Consider the following 16,799-nt stretch of genomic DNA (forward strand, 5'->3'; position numbering starts at 1 on the left):
TCGCGTGTTGAGTCGCGAAATTCAACGCCGCAAGTTGTAGATAATATTACAATAGCAGTATTTTCGGTGTACAGTTCTTTATATTTTGTTATGCCAATATCAATAAATATTTTTATAATACTGTGGACAAATATTGTTCTAAATATTGTACACAGTTTTATTGTTAAAGTAATTATTAGTTATCTCTTTATTTTGCAAAAGATAGATCTAGTTAATCCTGAAAATGGTCCAAAATTTTCAAAAAGTACCATCAAAAATCTACCAAAATAAATCTAAGCTAGAATATCACAACTGATTGCCTTCTTTAATCTATACATATATCTATATAGATAATATAAAATAGGAAACCCAAAGGTTATTGTCACTAGATTTAACACTACAGTGTGGCACTTGCCTATATTATTGGACGAAGGCGCTACGCAAAACACCAGAACGATGCTATAAATCGTTTAATTAATTGGTGTGCGACCCCAGCTCCTTCCACCGGCTCCCGATACGAAACAGTTCGACTGTGGGACTCTCACAGTGAAGGTGCTTAATTGGTAAAAGAGAACTATATTCTGTCTGTTTATTTAAATTTATTTCAAATCGCGTAAAAAACATACACAAATACAATTATTTGTATCAATATAAAATAAGTCATGCCTTTTTTATGTATAGGCATCATATGAACGACCTCCGTCGTCGCCCCAGCCGTCAGTGGATCGTCTGTCAGTAACTTGGGCTGATCCCGGAAGCATGGCCTCGTCTGGAGTAAATCTCTTCCATTTGCCATCCGAAACGACTCCTAACACCGAAGTAAAATTCTCGCCTTCCACAGGAGGTATAGCATATTTTTTTTTATTAAAGGATCTAAAGCATACTAGTTACCTATTGGCTTATCTCTAATTATGCTTACAACTGAATAAATGAATATACTTCTAGAGAAAGAAATTAATTCATCAAATAAATAATTCTGTTCTCGATCTCGTCACATTATGGTAAGATTGCCTTAAATACTTATTTCTCTTTCAAAAATACAAGTATTAGAATTTTATCGCATAAAATTCATTAGTAGCCATAATTATTGCGATAAGATTCATTTAAAATTTCTAACGATATTCCAATTAAGATGGATCCGAAGATGAAGACTACTCCGCAAGTCTCAGCGCAGTTCTTCGTCAACGTCGGGCAAGCGTTCGACGCTCGCGTAAAGGTAGAGCAAGGCGGCCATCATCGCCCTTCCTGCCTGATGAGACGCGGTCTCGACGACGCTCTTCAGTGTTTACCACTAGCTCGGGCGAGTAAGTAATACTTTTATACAATATAACACTAATACATTCTTATCATCAATAAATAAACATTACAGCACGGCTATATCAATTGACGACCAGCCGATTGTCACTCAGGAACAAATCTTTGAAAATATACATCTACACAAAGAAGTCCTAGGCTCAGTAAAGCAACAACCGCTAGGAATGAGAAGGAAGTTAAAAATCGTTCATCAGGTAAGGTATTAAATTTTTAAGTCTAGCTTGATTAATTTTTAGAAATATAAAATTAATTATCTTTTATAGGCAAAAGGCTACATAAAACGACACGAAGGACAGTTGCAAGAAAGACTTGCCCAGTCTAAAAGCACTAAGGACATTTATGCAAGATTCAATATTCTATTTGCAACAGTAAGGTTATTACTTTATTATTAATTTAAATATTTATTAATATACCACTAAAAACTTAAATATACTTTGAAGAAATGGCAGCAACTGAAAAGGGAAGCAGCAAACACTTCTAATCTTCTTATACCTTGGGAACTAAGAATTAAAGAAATCGAATCACATTTCGGCTCCGTCGTGGCTTCATATTTTACATTTCTAAGATGGCTATTTTGGGTAAATTTAGTTATCGGTTTCATACTTCTTGTCTTTGTCATCATTCCTGAGGTAAGCTAATTGTTATTTACATGCTTTGCATTTATGAAATACTAGCGGCCCGCTCGCGGTTACATCCGCGTGAACTATGTTATTACTAATTTCTGTCTCCATGACTACGTCCTAGTGACGTCTATGCAAAATTTGAGACTCCTAGCATTTGTAGTAACGAAGTTTCATACAAACTTTCGACCCCAAAAACAGCCCCTTAGAAATCGAATATTGCAAATTCCCGTCTTAGCGAGCACCTACGTCCTATAAGTAACTCCTATGCAAAATTTGAGATTACTAGCACATGTAGTTTCTGAGATTTCGTGATGAATGAGTGACCTTTCGATTTTATATATATAGATATACAGAGAACAGGGTCCAATACTAAACTCTTTCTATGTATTTTGTATTTTAAAAAAATCCTAGATACATATTGCATACAACTAGATATCATGTGAATCTAATTATTTACTATATTTATAAAATAATTTTAGTGCTTGACCGCAAATCCTAAGCAAGACGGGGAAAGAAAGATAATAATGGAAGAAGAACGTCAAAACTCTACGAATCTTTTGACTCTTTGGGAGTTCGAAGGGGCGTTAAAATACTCACCGATATTTTATGGCTACTACAGCAATGTAGAACGCACCCAATACAGAATGCCACTTGCTTATTTCCTGACAGGCCTCATAGTCTATATTTATAGTTTCGTTGCCATATTACGGAAGTAAGCTATTATACTAAAACGCTATAAACTTTAATTAGTCTTCAAAAAACATAATAACATATACTTTTATAGAATGGCTGAAAACTCTCGCATGTCTAAGTTGTCTGAAAAAGAGGATGAATGCATATTTTCCTGGAAACTTTTTACTGGATGGGACTACATGATTGGTAACGCTGAAACTGCTCATAATCGAATTGCATCTGTAATTTTAGGGTTTAAAGAAGCTTTACTAGAGGAAGCGGAGAAAAAACGAAATCTAAGAAAGTAAGTTCTTAAAGCTATTTGATTTGGTATCTTAGACTATACACGAAGACCTCAAAATGCGTGCAAGATAATACGTGTGCACTAGTGCTGGTGTGACAGCTTTTATATTGTTAAATACATTTTATTGCTGCAGTTGGCGAACTATATCACTTCGAGCTTTGGTAAATATCTGTGTTGTTATTCTTCTGATTGTGTCAGCCTATGCCGTTGTCACCGTTGTATCTCGATCAGATGATCATCTTAAAGTTAGAAGTTGGTGGAGAGAAAACGAAACAACTATTGTGGTAACAGTGATATCTATTACATTTCCATTATTTTTTGAACTTCTTGGCATGTTAGAAGATTATCATCCAAGAAAACAGTTAAGACTTCAACTTGCTAAGTAAGTTAGTTTTAATAAAAATATATTCGATATAATGTATGTAATGTGTTCAAAATAATTCTTAACTAGTGCTTTAAATTTATATTACAGAATTATGTTGTTAAATCTTCTGAATTTATATTCTCTTATTTTTGCTATGTTCAGTAAGATCGAAGGTATGAGTAGAGACTTAGTATCATTGCAGCCAACTTTACACATGAACGTAACAATTATTCCTATAATGAACACGAGTGAATCTCTAGATGCAACATTGCCAATTACATGTTTAGAGATAAGGGTACCTTGTTCCCCATGTGCTGCGGCTGTTTCTAACCAGGTGTTAGATCTATCATCATTTATAAGTAATTTCGAAAATATAAATTATCACAATTTTATAGCTCGTAATGACGACAATAAAGATAGCTCAAGTTTACGAAGACGTAACTTACGTAATATTGTCAATGATATATTAGAAGTAAACATTGATTCTAAAGATGATGAAGAAGCGTTATTAAAAGAAATTGAAAGAATAAGAAGTTTGAGTAAGATTTCAGCTTCAGATGACGATAATGATGAGGATTCTGAAATAAGTGATCCAAATTTCTATGATAATTATGATACTTCGTCTTCAATTGAGATAAATTTATCTTCAGCTTCAACAGAAACCTATAAAGGATATGGATATACAATTCAGTCAACAGATGTACCAATATTGTCTACAACACAAAGTAGCGACGACACTGAATCAAGTACTTCATCAAGTTACTATGAAACGACTATTTTAAAAGACAGTAATCTATCAGAAGTTATTTCAAGTACAGATATGCTATATTATCCTACAGAACATACTAGCTCTACAAATTTTGACATAACATCAACAACAAACATTACCGAATATTCCACTAATGCAGATACTACGTACACTAATACAGATTTTATCACAACCACTGAATTAAAATATTTAAGTACAAATGAAACAAACTTTGTTATAGATACAAGTTCTGTAAAATACGAAACTTATACATTAGACGATGTAGACTTATTTACAACTACAGATGAATCAATTACAACTGAAGAAATAGTAACATGTGTAGATATAACATTTAATTGTTCCATAAACTGTGGTAATAGAAATATTACGAAAATATTCTATATGTCTAAATGTAAAATTATAGACATAAAATGTTATGTTACCCAATGCAGTCCCTTAAGAAATAATTTGGAAGATATGAAAAGAAATGGAACTAATTCTTCTATAGTTGACGTTGCATACATGGATATAAATAATAGAAAGATGTATAATTTAAGTAAGGAAACAAAAAAGAAACTGTTAAAATTATGTTGGGAAACTATGTTTGGCCAAGAATTAATTAAACTTACCATGATGGATTTAGTAAGTAATGAAGTTATTTCAAAATAATTCTTTAAAGCAAAGTTATTAATATAGAATAAATTATTAATATATTATTAACTAAGAAATATATTTACAATTTACAGGTGTTCGTCGTACTAGGGACATTATTTACAGATTTTTTTCGGGCTTTATTCGTAAAGTATATGAATAAATGTTGGTGTTGGGATTTAGAAAAGAAATTTCCAGAATATGGAGATTTTAAGATAGCTGAAAATATTTTACATCTCATCAACAACCAAGGCATGGTTTGGATGGGAATGTTTTTTTCACCAGGGCTCGTAGTCCTAAACGTTTTTAAGCTAATGATAATGATGTACCTTCGTTCTTGGGCAGTCATAACATGTAATGTCCCACATGAAGTAGTTTTTAGAGTATCTAAAAGTAATAATTTTTATTTGGCATTACTTTTAACGATGCTATTTTTATGTGTTTTGCCAGTTGGCTATACTATTGTATGGGTTACACCTTCTTGGCACTGTGGTCCATTTTCGGAATATGACAAAATTTATAAGATATTAACAAGTAACATTTATAAAATATTACCAAAAAGTCTCAATTTTGCGCTTAAATATATAACATCTCCAGCTATAGTTATACCTCTACTGGTTTTACTAATCCTAATCATATATTATTTGACGTCATTAACAAATTCATTAAGGGAAGCAAATAATGATTTAAAGGTAATATATTATTCAATAATTTGAAGTATTTTATCATACTTCATATCGTGTTTTCATATAGAATATTAATTTTATTATAAATATACATTAATACATTATATTATTTTTTTATAGATACAATTAAGGCGTGAAAGAACAGAAGAACGACGTAAAATGTTTCAATTAGCAGATACAAGAAGACGTGGAGGATCATCATCTATAGACAACACCCCATTTGCGAGATGGAAGAAGGCATTACCATCCCTACCACTAACTAAGTCTATAGACTCTGATGATCGCAAATCTGTAGTGGATACCAATAAGGAATCAAAGAAAAATATTAAAAATAAAAGTAAGTTTAGCTTAGTATTTAATTATTTTATTAAATCTGGAACTATTATAATTCATATACATTTAGTTCAAATAATATAAATTCAAAAAAGCTTTTAATTTGATATATAATTATGTAACTTTCGATTTCAGGTGGAATATTTGCAAGGATAGTTGGTTTAGCTCTTGACAAAAAATGTAATGAGGAAACTTCTAATGTTACTATAGAAAAACAGAGTATTGATGAAGAAACTGACAATGCTTTTCATGAAACTTTGCCTAGAGAAATTTTAAAAATGAGAGATATTACAATCGCTAAAAATTCAGATCTCAAAAAGAAAAACAGCGTAGAATTTAAGACAATTGAAAACTTTAATACTCATTCAGAACATGTCACAAGAGACGATTTCAAAGAGAAAGATTCTTCAATATACAGATTAGAAGAAAATAAAAATGAGGATATAATTTTTACAGTAAGCAATACAAAAGAAAAAGGCACAAATGAGTGTATACCGCAAAAGAAACACGATTCCAGTGAAAAGTTTAAGCAAAAACAGCAAAGCTCCGAATCAAGCAATTTATCAAAAAATAACGACTCTATAGGATCTGTAATACCTGTTATTACTATTAGTACTACTGAGAGTGACGATGAGGTCTTACAAGGTGCAAAAAAATGTAAGGCAAGCGTAAATACTGGTAACGAAAAAGAAAACCGTCGAGAGAAACCTATCGAATCAAAAAATAGAGAACAGAAACAGAGAGGTAATTTGAAAAGAAATAAAAATTGCTCTGACTTAAAACTATTACAAAGACAAGGCAGTGTGGACAGCATTAATGAAAAAAATCCTAAAGAAAAGAAAGTTGAAGATACAGGATACAAATATCAATACTCTTTATAGAATCGTTAAAACAAAAAAATAGATCAATTAGAGGATTATTCATATTAAATATTCATACTTATATATTACTACTAAATATTTATATTTAAATAATAATAGTTTAATTAACCATTCCATTTCATTAGTTTATTATTAAAATATTTTTAACTGAAATACGTAATGTATATGAAATACGTAATGCTTATTTACATTCTTTCTTGAAAGTGAACATATTATATGTTACATATATAGAGTAATTAGTTAAAATTTTAATTCTGCTATATTTTCTATATATTTTGAAAAAAGGCCTATTTTTCACAGCAATTTCAATAATCTGTAGCTAATTATGTCATAATAAAATAAAATGACAAATATATTTATATATAGAGGGCTAGTTTGTTGCATAGTTTATTTTTATGTATTATTAATCCAAGAATCTTTTTGTTCGTTATTATCACGTTTTAAGAATCGCTATGAATATATTCCACAAGGGAAACGTATAGACGTCTTTACTGAGGATTTATACGATTTTGAATTTATAAATACTGATCCTATAGTTACAAAGAAAATTTTTCTTGAAACCTATGCCACTTTAGGCCTACAGGATAAAAAAATGCATACAGTAAGTTTTAAAACGATTACCAAACTCGATACCAAAAGTGACATGGACTATGAAATTTCTCAACTTAATCTAAATATTTCTGCAAAATTAAAACATTTATGGGATTACTGGACTTTCACGAGTTCTCTTAAATTTAGACCAACTATTAAGTTTAATCTAAACCCTGAAATTTCTACTACAAAAAGTGAAGAAATTAAGCCTATAATTTTCCCTCCCATCACTATGTCTACTACGCAAAGTGAAAGAACTATACTTTTTATTTCTCCTACCAACACAATGTCTACTAGAAGAAGTGAAAAGACTAGGCTTATATTTTTTTCTACCAACATTACGTCTACTAGAAAAAGGGAAGAAACTAAGCTTATAATTTTCCCTACAAACACTATGTCCACCAGAAGAAGTGAAAACACTGAGCCTATCAAAACTATGTCTACTACACGAAGTCAAAAAAATAAGCTTTTATTCTTCTCCATGAACACTATGCCTCTATATTATTTAAGTAAGTTTATTATGCATATAATCTTAACATTGTCACATTAAATTTTAATATAATTTATTTTAATTTGACTACTTTAATTATATATTTTTAACATTGTTTTTAAACAGAAAAAATGTCACCGACAAAAGCAATGACTCTTAGATCTTCATCTACTATCAAAGGTTCTTCATTTAGAACATCGTCATATCCTTGGATAAATTTCAGAAGAAGATCAAAATATACTAGCATGACTACAATACGGAATACAATTTTCAGAAAAAAATCAAAATCAACTACAAAACTTCCTAGAGGAAAACCATTTAAAAAATGTAGGAAAACTACAATAGCAACAAATAATACTATTGAACTAAATTCAACTTTACCTGCATTTATTGAAAAACTACTTCGAGCACCAATAACATCATCGTGTTACTTGTGTGGTCTCAATGAAACTGAATTTCCTGTACCAGATTGCTATAATGTATTCCAAGGGCAGGATCAAAGATTTAGACTGAGACGAGAGAATTTTGAAGTAACATGCATTCATAGTAAGAAGGTACGTCACGTTAAAAATACCTATTATGGTCCTTGGTACAGAGGCGGGTGTTTTAAAAGATTTCTAGACGTAGGCATCGAATACAATGAGAGAGGATGCCGTACTTACGATCCAATGGAAGGGAAAAGCTTTGCATCTGAGCGCTTGGCGAAATTAGAATATTTACTAAATAATGTAGAAGATGGGTGTGTTTCTAGTCCTCATGCTTCGTTGACACCTTTCAATCGAGCCATATCACTTTACACGCATTACCATGTATGTGTATGCAACGAAAACTATTGTAACAGCGCAATTAAAATATCTGAATGTAATATGCATATCAATCAAATCATATATACATACATATTTTTACTTTCCACTTTGTAATTAATTATTTTATTCATGTTAATGTATGCTTTGCAACGGAGTTGAGAGAATGATTAATATTCATTCATTCTTTATATTTTTTATTTATTACATATATTTTGTAAATATTTTTCTTTATGTTATTAAACTTATTAAATAGTAAAACACGTCTAGTTCAATATAAAAAAACCTAACCCTCATATCAAAAATTAAACATGCAACCAACAAAATTACAAAAAAATACAAAAATTCCACAACAAAAACAAAAAGTTTCTATATGAAAGCGACGCAGATGCTGAGGCTGAACAGGTCGCGGCGCGTGTATCTTACTCTAAGCTGATTAAAAAAATAATGTGAGCCACCCTTCCCGGCGGACGGCGGGTGATACGAACGTTCCACGTTCAATCCGCGACGGGCCGGCGCACGCGCAACATGGCGCGCGTTGTCGTGCTAATATTAGCTTACACAAGTATCGCGTACGGAGAAATATTGACGCCCCCGTACTTCAATCTTGCGCTTGGAAAGAAAATCACTGCCACGGCGACGTGTGGAGATGAGAGCCCGGAGTTGTACTGCAAATTGGCCGGCGCCAACGCCGACCACGACGAACGTGTTATACAAGGACAGGTAATATCTTTTTGTTTTTGTTTCTCAACTTAAAATTGTCTAAATTTTACTGATATAATGCTTAAACTTTTCATCTTCATGTATCTTGTGTAAAAACAGATATTTTGTTTGCCTTTTTATTTTTTCAATATATAAATACGACATACACATCGTTATTTACATTATTGCGCTTATTATGCATCGGCATACTTAAGCGTTATGCTAATCTTTTATTTTGATCGTCTTCAATAATATTATAAACCGGTCCAATTTATGAAGAGTTATATAAAAATATATAACCATTATGGAAATAATCCTTATATTTACAACCATATTGAAAATTATGAGTGATTTAATATATTATTTATTATCAATACATTTATTTAAATATATTAGTCAATAGATAGTTCTAAGTACACGCGTACATACAACATTATAACAATGTGTAGTATCTATTAAAATATGTTTATAAATTGACACATCAAATTTGTGATAATACAGGTCACATGATAACTAAATAAAAAGCTAGAGTTACGCCATACTATTTCTAATAACTGTATGTAAATGTATGAAACTTGCTAGAAGATTTTTTCTGTTCTCCGGTTTAAAATTTAGAGGTAGCCTGATATATAATATTTATTAATAAATAATCATAGGTTATAATTTTAAAAGCTTATTTTAAATTTATAATATAACAAAATTGGTTTAATACAAAAAATATTCGGCGACCATCAAACCACTGCCTACTGTAAATTAGATAAAACTTGGCACGATAGCTTATCGCACGTCCTGTTGTACCATCCTGCGATAACTTACTCCTCCCATGTGTCTACCGAAAGCACTACTTGTAATTTTATTTATTTGATTATATCGAATTTCTTGCTAACTTCCATTTCAATTATTAATAATATACTTATTCCGATTTTTTTTTTATTAAAATTAGTTTATGAATAGTTGGAATGTTTTGTTAGTTAGTTATGAAACTATTTTAATTTTGAAAATTAACACGTGATCAATTCTACCATTTTTTTATACAAAAATATTATTAGCTTTCATTTCATTGAGTTAATATTATTGTGCATTCACACAAGCTAAACTTAAAGCTCAAGACATTCTTTACTTAAAGCTAAAAAAAGTCATAGCTAAATTAAACTAAATACAAAACTGTACAGTAAATTTGACGCCTTCGATTAAAGAAATCTTCTTCATTCATGGTCTCCTTAGATATAGAGTTCAGAGGTCACATGATTATTTCAAGCGTACCGAATGGGTCGTTAGACTTCTCTTATCGTATACACAGCCGTTCCTTTTTAATTGCTACTACAATTTTTATACATTGTATTCTGATGAATATTATTATTTTTTGGCATAATCATGTTTTTACTTATTTGCAAATATATTCTGAGTTTTCTTTGCTTGCCAGTTTGCTCTGGCTTGGCTACACTATGGTCGTTAGTTCTAATTTTAATAAATATTATGGCTATGCCTTTATAGAGACAAATGACGTCACTCTGTCAACGCCGCAAAATATAGACATACGTACCTACTTTATTTTATATTACATAGTAATAAGTGTAAACTGTTGACTAATTACAAAGTATAATAATTGTTTCTTCCAAAATTTCGATCCTCTGATATTTAATAAAATTGACATATATCCTCTCAAAATCATATCTACGAATGAACCCTTAACTTTTGTCGTTTAATTCATTCATAACTTTCCGCTTCCTGACGAACGAGGCCCGCACAACTTGAATGAAGGAACCCGTTCTCACGTTCCCGTAGAAACAAATAATTCCAGAAATTGTAATTTAGGACCATTTTGCCCAACTCTCGTTCAGTTTCGACTCGCCTCTGCTCGTCTCGTAAATTTTTTTACGGACATGTGGTCGCCAAATGCGCCCGCGCATCCCGAAGGCAAAGCATTCTTTTGTTTCTCTTAAGCCGCTCACAATGGATACGTAAATTGAATGTGTTTTTTGTCGGCACAAGCTCTTCGCGTGTTTTGAGAAAAAAGAAATAGTTTATGAATGGTTGGATTTATTGGGTGTTTTTAAATGAACCATTTGCAGTTGCAGATTGTTTGACGATGTAATATTGTCTGGATGTTGACAATTTGCAAAGTTGTGTCACTTTAATTATATTTACTTGGTTATTATAAACAAATATTTATGCAGAGTTCTCTATGTACATTTATATAAAGGCTTTTTAAATCTGTAGGTATATTTTACTGCTAATTATTTGTTGCTAGTAAATACTATCTTGCGTATTCAGTTAGGACTATCATTTGTTTTATTTATTTTGCATTAACTGTAGTACCTAAAATTAACTTTGATCAAGGACCAAAAATCTTTTCAATACGCTTGAACACAACTCATTGGAATAGAACCTTAAGCCTCGGCGTATGAAACTGAATGTAACGATAATGTGGAATAAGCGTATATAGTGCAATAGCATTCCTAAGTGTGGAATAACACTTTAAAACTGTTAAAGTAATATAAGTAACACTTGTTTCACTTGTTTTTGTACAGGTTTGCGATTACTGCGATGCCAAAAGTGACTCGAAGAAACACCCACCTGAATATGCTGTAGATGGAATGGAGACGTGGTGGCAGAGTCCGCCGCTTTCTAGAGGCATGAAGTATAATGAAGTCAACCTGACCATAGATCTTGGACAGGTAACATACGCTTATAGTATTTCATAATTATATAATCATTCCACAATAATAGAAGAATATTTTGGAAAACTTCTTAAATAAACTGACCTTAATAAAATTGAGTTTAACCTATATCTTTTCATCGCATCTTAGTTATATCTTAATACAACTCTTATCTGCCAATTGGATTAATAGCAATTTCTAACCTTAAAGAGGCCAATCGTGGCGTAGAGGCACAAAGTGTGCTGCAAAATCGCCTTGTTATGGGTTCGATCCCCACTCGAAAAAAGGAAATGTTTATTAAAATTTACATTTTCATTTCTTGGGTCTGGTGTCGAGGCAAAAGTGCGGCGTTGAATTTCGGCACACAACACGCAATGCCTCCAGAGTTCGGCGGAAAGTGGGGAACCGAGTGTTTTAACGTAAGGTTCCTTCTGCCCACAAATTTTTATTTTGCTTTTTTATGAAAGATATGCATTTGGTAAGAAAGGTATCGATTCAACTGGAGGGAGGTCACGTCAAAATCATGGGAACCCTAAGTGGGAAATGGGAAGTAGGGCATTTATGAAGAGTGTGAGGAACGTGGACGAGGTGAAAGGGGAATGTAGAGACCGTAGGGTTTGTCGTTCCGTTCTCCCTGGCTACCCCGCGTAGGACAAAGCGTGAAAACTAAAAAGAATGAGGCATAGACAGAAAGATGCTAATGAGATATTCCTCTCTTCTCGACTCTATCATATTCGAAACATTTCGTGTTAATAAAGTAAAATTACAGAAGTATTTTAAATGAAAATCATCACCTTAGACAATTACACACCTACTGTGTCCAGCAGTGGTGACCTGCTTAGTTGAACACTGATATATGAGACATGGTTCTAATAAAATGATGATTTATGTCATGACTGTAATGCCTTGCCTACTCTTATATTTTGGTATAAGCCAATATGGAATATAAAACTTAGAATCAAATCATTATTTATTTAACCACGTGTCGCGTTTAACACCTAAAACTTAGTGTGTCTATACTGCTACAAATACTTACTATATGCATAACTCCTAACGGTTGCCTCATCCTGGTTCCCGAAATAGTGACATTATTGCTGAAAGTGCGTCGACCTCTTCCTATGGAACTACGCTGGAGGACAAAATTATTTTAGTTTCGTGATTCTCTAAAAGATTAAAAAAACTTAATAATTACAGATTTTGAGTGCCAAGCGAATAATAAGAAATACTTTAATCGTGCTAATATATTCAATATTCTCTGTTCTGTTCTTTTATTATGGCGCTCCGTTCAATATTGTCAATAACAATATTATTAATACTAATTTTGACACACTGTGATGTAATATTATTGGGAATATTCAATGTTTTAAGTTTTAATAAATGTTTTATTAAATGTTAAATAAATTTGACAAATTTTCATTTCATTTAGGTAACATCCAAATAAGTTATTATATGTATAAAATTACAACATACGTTAATTATGAATTTATGAACTTTTTAAGTATCGCATAACACTTTTATGCTATTGTAAATTAATAAAATAAATTAAGATTTTTTTTTCAGCGAAAGTAATTTTTAATTATAATTTATATAAGTAAAATTTGCAAAATAATATATGATATAATAAAAATGTCTAAATTATTATAAAAAGCTTAGCGAAATAAAAAATATTAAGATTTTATGTTACAAAATGCGCTGCGAATATATAATACAGGATGGGCCATTAAGTTATGCGAATTTTAAAAAAATCATAGAAAAAAAAACTACAAGGCTTTGGACAGATATTATATTATTTCTTTAAAATAACTTCACTGAGACGTGTACCATCCAAATGTACACGCTGCTCGAATCTAAAGCTCAAATTCATAAAAACTCGCTGGCACATCGCTCGTGGTATAGCGGACATTTTCTCGCAAATGTGGTTCTTGAGCTGGGCTATTGTCGTCGGTTTATTGGCATACACGCGTCTCTTGAGATACCCCCATAGAAAAAAATCCAGTGGCGTGAGATCTGGGCTCCGAGGAGGCCACGGAATGTCCCCTCGACGCGATATCAGTTTTCCAGTAAACATTTCGTTTACAACTGCTAAGACTCATTCGATGTATGAGATGTCTTGTTGAAACCAGATCCTGCTGTTGTAGGCTTTAAAATTATGCAGTTGTAGGAAGAAAATGTTACGTAACATGTCTGTATAGCGATCAGAATTTACTGTTACGGTTTGGTTTTTATTGACCTTTGCCGCCCCGCAGGTTTTTGATTCAGTGTCGAACCCGTAGACTCAAACTTTTGAGGCATTGATTTAAATTATTTAAAATAAATTCAGAGCGAAATAGACGCCGCACAATATTGTACGAATCGCCATTTTTGTAATAACCCTTTACACAGAACGCACGGTGCTTACCGGTGAAACGACCGAACGAACGAACGAAATAATATTTTTATGAATGTGAATTTCAAATTTTATATAAATCGGTGCCTATTTAAATATTTTTCCATACAAACTTTCAACCCCTATTTCTTTATCCCTTTAGAGTTAAAATTTTTCAAAATCCCATCTTAGTGGGTGTCATACATTACAAAAATGTATTGTATGACACCCACTAAAATGGAATTTACAGTACGGTAATATGTTAAGGTTGTGCGAGCGGCGTACCTCAGTCAGTGGGATCATCTCCTTTTATATAATGTATAGATTAGTTTGCATTATAATCTCGACTACTATAGTAGTAATTTTATTGTTTAGTTATTATAAAATGCTTTTGCGAAGATTTAAATATGTCGAAGATTCAAAATCTGTAATTTATTTTCGTCTTTAATTAAAAAAAAGATCCTCAAGCTATTTGATATTAACAAAAACATAAGCAATTAATTAATAATCCTAATTATTATATGTTATGTTATCGGAGAGAGGAGAGGTTCTAGGAACTATATTTTTACTAAGCTTTCCCCCATTAGTGGTAAAACTTTAAAACTTACTATGACAATCTCTTCTTCTTCTACACTTTCCGCCCGAATCCGTGTTTGTTGATTTTGTTAAGCTTGTGATATATTAAAAATCTCTTGTCTATATCTATATATATAAAATCGAAAGGTCACTCACTCATCACGAAATCTCAGAAACTACATGTGCTAGAAACCTGAAATTTTGCATAGGAGTTACTAATAGGACGTAGGTGCTCGCTAAGACGGGAATTTGCAATATTCGACTTCTAAGGTTGTTTTGGGGGTTGAAAGTTTGTATGAAACTTCGTTACAACAAATTCTAGGAGTAACAAATTTTGCATAGACGTCACTAGGACGTAGTCATGGAGACAGACATTAATAATAACATAGTTCACGCGGGTGTAAGCGCGAGCGGGCCGCTAGTCTATATATATAAAATCGAAAGGTCACTCACTCATCACGAAATCTCAGAAACTACATGTGCTAGGAATCTGAAATTTTGCATAGGAGTTACTAATAGGACGTAGGTGCTCGCTAAGACGGGAATTTGCAATATTCGACTTCTAAGGTTGTTTTGGGGGTTGAAAGTTTGTATGAAACTTCGTTACAACAAATTCTAGGAGTAACAAATTTTGCATAGACGTCACTAGGACGTAGTCATGGAGACAGACATTAATAATAACATAGTTCACGCGGGTGTAAGCGCGAGCGGGCCGCTAGTATATAATAAAACAATAAAAATATTTTATCTGTACACTTAGTATTTTTGACTGGAATGGATGGATAGAGGGGCACTTAAAAAGAATAATAGAAAGCAAAAAAAATATTTTTTATTTCTTGTCTGTCTGTCTGTATGTATGATCGCGCTAAACTCCGAAAGTACAAAAACTTTTACCAATTGCTTTGTTTTAACTCACGTCTAAAGTTTGTTTCATCAAAATCGGTTCATTAAAAAAGTTATCAGCATTTGAATGAACTCAAGGTATGAGTTTGCCTGCAAATATATAGCAATCTATAACTATACTTATACTTATTATAAATCTGTATTTAAGTATAACCGGATGGAAACAAAGAGAAGGTTCTCAATTAAATATTTTCGATTCGATATTCGATTAATTATTTTAGATTTGACTTTGATATTGGATTATTCGATTCGTTTTGAGTATGTTTTGTATTATGCAATCATTACAGTTATTTTACAAACAATATTATAAATCCTTACACGAATCAATAATTTAACATTTAAGGCTGTTTCTGAACGACTAAATTAAATTATTCATTGACATGTTGATGTCTGTCAAATGTGTTGACATTTGACTGTCAGTCACTTCTGTTTATCAAATATACATAATTAAAGAACAACAACAATAAATCATGAATTACTTATACTCATGTTACCTAAATGGTTTGGATGCTACGTTGGCATGGATTCCATGGCATTCTGGAATCAGTGGGAATGAATCTGCAGACTCTTGTGCTAAATTAGCCATCCAATGTGGCACTATAGATCACTTTTCTATTTCGGCTCAGGATCTGTTGTCTCTTGCTTAAACTCATTTGGATGTGTCATGGACTAAATTCTAGGAGTTGTCAAAATCTCAGAAAGGTAAGGATTATGCCACTATACAACCTTGGCTTTTTTTTCTCAAAAAATTACTGAACGGAGGATTATATCAATTATTTGTCGTTTGCGCCTTGGGCATGCATGTGCGCCTGTGCACCCAGCCAAGATCAGGGTCAGGGACCACTCATTGTGTGAATGTGGCCTGGACGAAGGTTCCACTTCCAACATCCTCTCCTACTGTCTTAATTTAATCCATCCCTTTTAAATTTTTATGTAGGTAAATATATTAGTTCAGTTTATAAACTAACATATTTGTAAAATATTATTTATTACTAACCCATGTTTTGTATATACTCTAATTATATATATTAATTTTATAGATGAAGGCAGCACTTTGACTAGACTTCTTTTTGATTGCATTCTGCTATTGTGTAATATAGTCTCTTTTTTACTGTACAATCTCCTTCATGGTTTCTCTATACAATGTGACATTG

General features: G+C 32.0%; 3 protein-coding genes across 4 annotated transcripts in view; all 3 read left to right on the plus strand.

The window, feature by feature from the left end:
* Positions 1-666: 666 nt before the first annotated feature.
* Positions 667-6,599, plus strand: Tmc (Transmembrane channel-like). Its single transcript, XM_085206005.1, is given in 12 exon segments — positions 667-823; positions 1,112-1,290; positions 1,371-1,487; positions 1,557-1,661; positions 1,734-1,922; positions 2,396-2,628; positions 2,701-2,892; positions 3,026-3,274; positions 3,365-4,646; positions 4,751-5,347; positions 5,462-5,678; positions 5,810-6,599. Coding segments are annotated over 12 exon segments (4,191 nt in total). The 5' UTR covers positions 667-738; the 3' UTR covers positions 6,556-6,599.
* A 208-nt stretch (positions 6,600-6,807) lies between these two features.
* Positions 6,808-8,597, plus strand: LOC146526814 (uncharacterized). Its single transcript, XM_085206251.1, has 2 exons — positions 6,808-7,655; positions 7,763-8,597. The coding sequence occupies exons 1-2, from the start codon at positions 6,899-6,901 to the stop codon at positions 8,554-8,556; spliced, it is 1,551 nt and encodes a 516-aa protein (XP_085062377.1). The 5' UTR covers positions 6,808-6,898; the 3' UTR covers positions 8,557-8,597.
* A 356-nt stretch (positions 8,598-8,953) lies between these two features.
* Positions 8,954-16,799, plus strand: part of LanA (laminin subunit alpha) — a 42,595-nt gene continuing 34,749 nt past the window's right edge. The window contains exons 1-2 of one of the 2 annotated variants that reach the window (XM_085206217.1): positions 8,954-9,162; positions 11,673-11,819. In XM_085206217.1, coding sequence (XP_085062343.1) covers positions 8,968-9,162; positions 11,673-11,819 — 342 coding nt within the window. In that variant the 5' untranslated portion in view covers positions 8,954-8,967. Of the gene's footprint in view, positions 9,163-11,672; positions 11,820-16,134; positions 16,348-16,799 lie in introns of those variants that run through there. The other variant, XM_085206218.1, reaches the window with a different exon arrangement.

This window comes from Heliconius melpomene, chromosome 21 (genome assembly GCF_056956725.1).
Source record: "Heliconius melpomene rosina isolate 202511_hmr_F chromosome 21, ASM5695672v1, whole genome shotgun sequence".
Taxonomy (NCBI): Eukaryota; Metazoa; Arthropoda; class Insecta; order Lepidoptera; family Nymphalidae; genus Heliconius; species Heliconius melpomene.